The 5,769-nt window shown below is 39.7% G+C and overlaps 1 protein-coding gene across 5 annotated transcripts in view; it reads right to left on the bottom strand.

Moving 5' to 3' along the window:
* The window catches only part of SLC39A12 (solute carrier family 39 member 12), a 71,636-nt gene extending 70,225 nt beyond the window's left edge, over positions 1–1,411 (bottom strand). For 3 of the 5 annotated variants that reach the window (XM_027776236.1, XM_006159737.1, XM_027776234.1), the window contains exons 1-2: positions 1,279–1,411; positions 95–441 (exon numbers count right to left, since the gene is read on the bottom strand). In XM_027776236.1, coding sequence (XP_027632037.1) covers positions 95–355 — 261 coding nt within the window. In that variant the 5' untranslated portion in view covers positions 356–441; positions 1,279–1,411. Of the gene's footprint in view, positions 1–94; positions 442–946; positions 1,050–1,278 lie in introns of all 5 variants that reach the window. The other 2 variants (XM_027776235.1, XM_006159738.2) reach the window with 2 other exon arrangements.
* Between the last annotated feature and the right edge of the window lie 4,358 nt (positions 1,412–5,769).

Here is a 5,769-nt window from a genome sequence, read left to right on the forward strand (position 1 = left end):
TCGGAAGACTTGACTTTGATTTTACCTTACTAAAATAAATGGCTACAGAATCCATTGCTCTCTTTGGTACCCGATCCCACTCTATTTCACTAACCGGATTGCAATCTCCTTGCACTCCATATGTCCTCCGTGGGCACCCAGTTTTCTCCAACAAAGTTTTGATGAGGCTTCTTGAGTAGTTGAAGGGTGGGTGGTCACCAGCGGAGAGAACCCTTAGTACTTCTAACAGTTGACCTGAACTCCCAGTGCCACTGCTGTCCTGGGTTGAGGGTTTGTCTGTCTCGGCAGAAGGAACAAAGCTGAGAAGAAGGAACAATGGCACCCAAAATACTGAACGCTTTGTCCAGAAGCACATTTCCACTCTTCCTTTACCTTGAGTCTGTCTTAGATAAAGATGGGCGGATTGCTGTTCATGGGATAAACTTGTAACCAGAGGAATGTCTGTGGTAGAGGGGAAAAATAAAGCCTTCAATTATTGTGCCTACAACATATTTGAAAGGATTCATTAATTGAATGGCTAAGCTGATTTGCAATGACAAGCTGTTTCTAAACAACAGGGGGTCTGTATGTAATTTATAACCCCAAACAGCAGGAAACTACCGTGGCTGAAGACTTACGAACTGCAAAAGAATTGCCAAAAAGCCTATCTTTTACCTCTCCTTGAGCTAAAAATAGAGTCAAAAAGTCGGTAGAATAAGTGTCTGCCTTAATTTGCAGGTAGTGCAAGTTACCAAGTCCAGCATGGGAAACACCAAGTGATCTGTGGTCCTTGTTATTAAAGTAACTGAACAAAACTGAAGAGACAAAAATTCTGATAAATTATCACTATAATATTACACTAGAAAGTTTCAGACACATAAAGGTACTGGGAGAAAATAGTACTGTTCAGGAAAACACTGGTCACTTCTTAATTTATTAACAATCTAGGTTCTGAATTGCAAAGTACCTTAGAAAAACAAGAGCGTTTCAAGACCTCAAGAACCGCAATAAATCAATTCACTCCATGATCGCCAAAGGGATGGGGAATGACTTCAGAACTAGTCAACTTTCTGGAGGAAAAAAAAGGAATCTCTTCAACTGATTGCTTAGGGAATGCAAAATGTTAACACCATGTCATGTCAGATCCCAGTCAGAGATGAGCTAATAATGAGTGTGCGGTAGTAAAAAAGATACTGGGATTACTTTAATGAATAAAAAAGAAGAGTTTAAGATTATGTTAGCATTAGCATTTAAAAAATGACAGAGGATGATACAAACATCTCTAAACCCAGGGCTTACCTTCAGAAGAAAGAAAAATGATTTATCTGGAGCCTTGCAGCCTTTTAAATCTCAGAGTATTTTTGCAGTTGCAAAGTCCTCTGGTTTTAAAATTCCTTGACTGTGCACTGAGAGCTAGAGAGGATTATTTCAGCCTGGAGTTTTCAGTTGCTATGGAGAGAACTGCTCTGAAGGTAAGAATGAAGGTGGATAGAAGTAAGAACTTCATTTGTCCTGAAAATCTGCCAGACCGATTTGCAAGACAAATACATGTGGTTAATGAATTCGACAGTTTACATCAATATTCAACCAGTTTTCTTAGAATCATCTGCCGTCACTTGTCTTTCAGGGAAAAAAAATCTAGGTCAAATGATTTCAACCCAAAGAAGGGAAAGACTTCAGTTTTAGAGCAACATGACTTTCTTTCCAGTTGTTTCTCTGGTAAATGTTTCACCCAGACTTAAGCTAAGGATGTCTTGGAAAGACAGATTCTTTAGAACTTCACTGATTTTTACAAGGTGTAGAAGTTTAAAAGATTTAAGGCATTTATAAATCAATGTTTTCAAACAAAAAGAAAAGTATTTGTTGAAGGAATAAAGTTCTTACTTAAGTAAGACAATGCAAGTGAGCAACTTAATTTTTTTAAAGAATTATTTTACATTTATTTATTTATTTATTTCAGTTTGACCAGAGAGGGACAGAGGGAGGGAAAGATGGAGGGAGGGAAGAGGGGAGAGAGAGAGAGAGAAAGCAAGCCACCAGGTCCAGTACTTGAACCACAGTCAACCATGTGGGAGTCCAACACCCTTAACCATCACGCCACCTGCTAGTCCCAGTGAGCAACTTAATTAGCAGCATATATAGTGACCTCAGAGTCCAGAGGAAGTCATTACCTTGAATCCTTTAGACCCTGCTAAATACAGCCTCTCAGGAAATTGTTGGTGAACAAATGACTGAAAGAAGGAAAAAAAGTGGAACTTCTTTGGAGACAAGAGAAACCTAAGATTTCAAAATGGGCAGAATACAAGGGGAACTTTAAAACATTCATGGAAAAATAGAATTAAAATACAAGTTTTAGTACAAAATTTTTTTGAAATCCATGCATCACTTTTTTTTTTCTTTTTTTTTTTTTTTTGAGGGTTTTCGCTATAATTTTTACTATAGGGCGCATGCGCTCACCAGACAGACAGAGAGTGGCATAGAGACTGAAAGTAAGAAATCACCCCCCAGGGGGGATGGTCACGCCGCAATCCCTTCTCCTCCATTCTCCTCTCGGGATCTTGGGCACGCCCGCACACGCGCCCGGCGTGAGTTTTAAGCCACCAGGTCCGGGACAGGAACCGCGGTTTACTACGTGGGAGTCCAGCGACATAGCCATTACGCTAACTGCTGGTTCCCCCATGCATCACTTTTTCATAATATCCATTTTTGTGAGTTTTCTGAAGTCCTGTCACAGTATAGCATGCATAGAAAATGAAATTAATCTGAGGACTATGGTTTATGAATAGAGGCTTCTGAGTCCCATTCCATAGGTGTCTGTGCTTTCAGGAGTTTGTGGCTGCTGGTGGAAAGACAGAGGAAATTGGGAGAGACAGAAACTGGAGTACTTATTCCCATCAATCACTAACTGGATGTGAAGACTGAGAACAATGGGGTGAGATAATCCAGAGAGGAGGCTGGTAAAACTGATAGAAATACGGAAGGTAAACATTCCCATAAAATTTGCCAGATTTTCTTTAATTCATGGTGGAGCACTTGAATTTTTCTAAACTGCCCAGGGAAGGGACTTGGCCTGTTTCTTGTGAGCTCTGTGGTGAATTTAACTAGTGTTAGTCAAACAGAGGATTGAGAAGTTGGACTAAAGTCAAGACCTTCAACCTAAGGGTTAAGGGAAGGTAGAGAATTAAGAAAGAGATAGACGCAGAACCAGAGGGACATTGGACCAAAGTCCCCTGAGGGCACCTGCTCATGGTCTGCTGCTCCCCCAGCAGGGACCACTTGAGCATCACATACAATGGTCTTTGCTTATCCATAGGAGAAAAGTTCAGATTGTACTGAACCCTGTACTTTTTCCTATACATACCAGTGATAACGTTTAATTAGTAAGTTAGGTAGGGCCAGCCTGTAGCATAGTGATTAAGATGGCTCTATTCTGGGGGACCAGCAGATAGCATAATGGCTACGTTGCTGGACTCACATGTAGTCAACTGTGGTTTGAGTCTCAGACCCAGTGACTTAAACCAAGTGCATGTGTATGTACATCCATCATCCCAAGAGGAGGTTGGAGGGGAAGGGATTGTGATGTGGCCATCCCCTCTGGGGAGTGATTTCTTGCTTTCTTTCTCTTTGTGTCTCTGGTGAGCACACATGCCCTATAGCAATAAAATCTCTCTAAATAAATAAATGAATAAATAAAAGATAATTCAATTCTGTTGGCCAGCTGTAGGACTCCAGGATTAAGGTCTGAATTGGCAGCTTAAAAAAAATCACACAGGCACATATTTGCCTGCATGCCCAAAATCTCAAAGAGAGGGAGAAATAGAAGAGAAAGGATTTTAGCATGACCGTTCCTCATGGGAAATATGTCCTTATTTCCTTCTCTCTCTCTTTGTGATTCTCTCTGACAAACACATGTGCCCTCTGGCAAAATTATCAATAGACAATAATTTAGGCATCGTAACAGATTAACAGCCATAACAAATAATAAAATTAAAAATTTATAACAACATGTGATAAAATAATATATGGAATAAAAATTCATTCCATATATTTTATTATCATGTACATTATACTATCATAAAATTTTAGGTTAATAGTGCATGTAATAAAAGTTATGTGAGACACCCCACTCCCATCTTTCGACCCCTGGGCCAGGAACTTCAACAGAGGACTGCCCCCTGTAGCCTCAGCCCCAGGACCCCCAAGCCAGAGACCCCTCTTACAGCCAGAAATGCCCTCAGTCCTACTATACCCCACTCCCATCTTTCGACCCCTGGGTCAGGAACTTTGAAGGAGGATTGCCCTCAGTCCTACTACGCCCCACTCTCATCTTTCGACCCCTGGTGAAATCGTGTGGCACGCAACTTTTTCTTTATTCTACTTATTATTTTCTATAGACCCCTCTTTCAGCCAGGTACACTTTTTTTCCTTTTTTTTCTCTCCTTCCTCTCTTCTTTCATTTGTAAATTTCTCCCTTCTCATTACCACACAGGAACGCCCTCAGTCCTACTACGCCCCACTCTCATCTTTCGACCCCTGGTGAAATCGTGTGGCACGCAACTTTTTCTTTATTCTACTTATTATTTTCTTCCCACTTATTTGCTCCTCACTTTCTTTATCTACACCATCCCTGGCGGTTTAGATAGGTCTAGAATTACAGTTCTGAAACATTTTAGTATTTTAAGATTCTCTGGAATCCTCCCTTTCACTGAACCACTTGCGAAGAAGGAGATACTTTTCCTTGTACATCTGAAAAGAATACTTTTTCTTGGATCACATTGTTAAACACAATAGAAGAGAGACTTTGGCTGTCTTCATTCCACAGCAAAAAGGAAACACACTTGCTCATATTCAAGGAAATGTTCTCCTAAAACGTTTTTCAAAGGGAACACATCTCCCAATGGTTAGAAGTAGAAGAAGAACCTCAGGTCTGAATAAAGCAGGAACTATGTCTCTACCAAAAGAACACAGTAACTCCCTTCCTTTTCTTGAAAAAAATAGAGGATGTTACCAAAATGTCCGAGATAGAGTTTAGAACGTTCATGTTGAACAAATACTATGAGCTGGAACAGAAAAAAGACAATGAACTACAGGAGATGAAAAAGTCCTTCCATGATATGAAGGAAGAAATAGACACGCTAAGAAAGAATAAGATGGAACTATTAGAGGTGAAGTCTGTAATACAGGAAATTAAAAACTCTCTCGAAAGTATTAAAAGTCAATTAGACCATGCTGAAGGTAGAATCTCTGATGTAGAAGATAAAACTTCTGACCTAGAGAAAACTACCAAAAAGATAGAGAAAATAACAAAAAAAATGAAGATAACATACGAGAAATACTAGATTCCATTAGACATCCTAACATCCAAATAATTGGTATCCCAGAAGATGAAGAAACTAATAAGGGCATGGAAAACCTATTCCATGAAATCTTGGAAGAAAATTTCCCAAGTATAGAGAGGCACTCAAGCAACCAGAACCAAGAAATACAAAGGACCCCAAATAGAATTAACCCAAGAAGCTCTTCCCTAAGGCATATCATAGCCAGACTGGCTAAGACCACAGATAAAGATAAGATACTAAAACTGGCAAGAGAGAAACGACAAGTGACTTACAAAGGTCACCCCAACAGGCTAACTCCAGACTTCTCAAGGGAAACAATGCAAGCAAGGAAAGAATGGGAAGATGTATTGAAAGTGTTAAGAGAGAAACAATTTCAACCAAGATTATTGTATCCTGCAAGATTATCCTTCATATGGGAAAAAAAAGATTAAAATCTTCTCAGACAAACAAA

This window comes from Tupaia chinensis, unplaced genomic scaffold (genome assembly GCF_000334495.1).
Source record: "Tupaia chinensis unplaced genomic scaffold, TupChi_1.0 Scaffold000647_1, whole genome shotgun sequence".
Classification (NCBI taxonomy): Eukaryota; Metazoa; Chordata; class Mammalia; order Scandentia; family Tupaiidae; genus Tupaia; species Tupaia belangeri.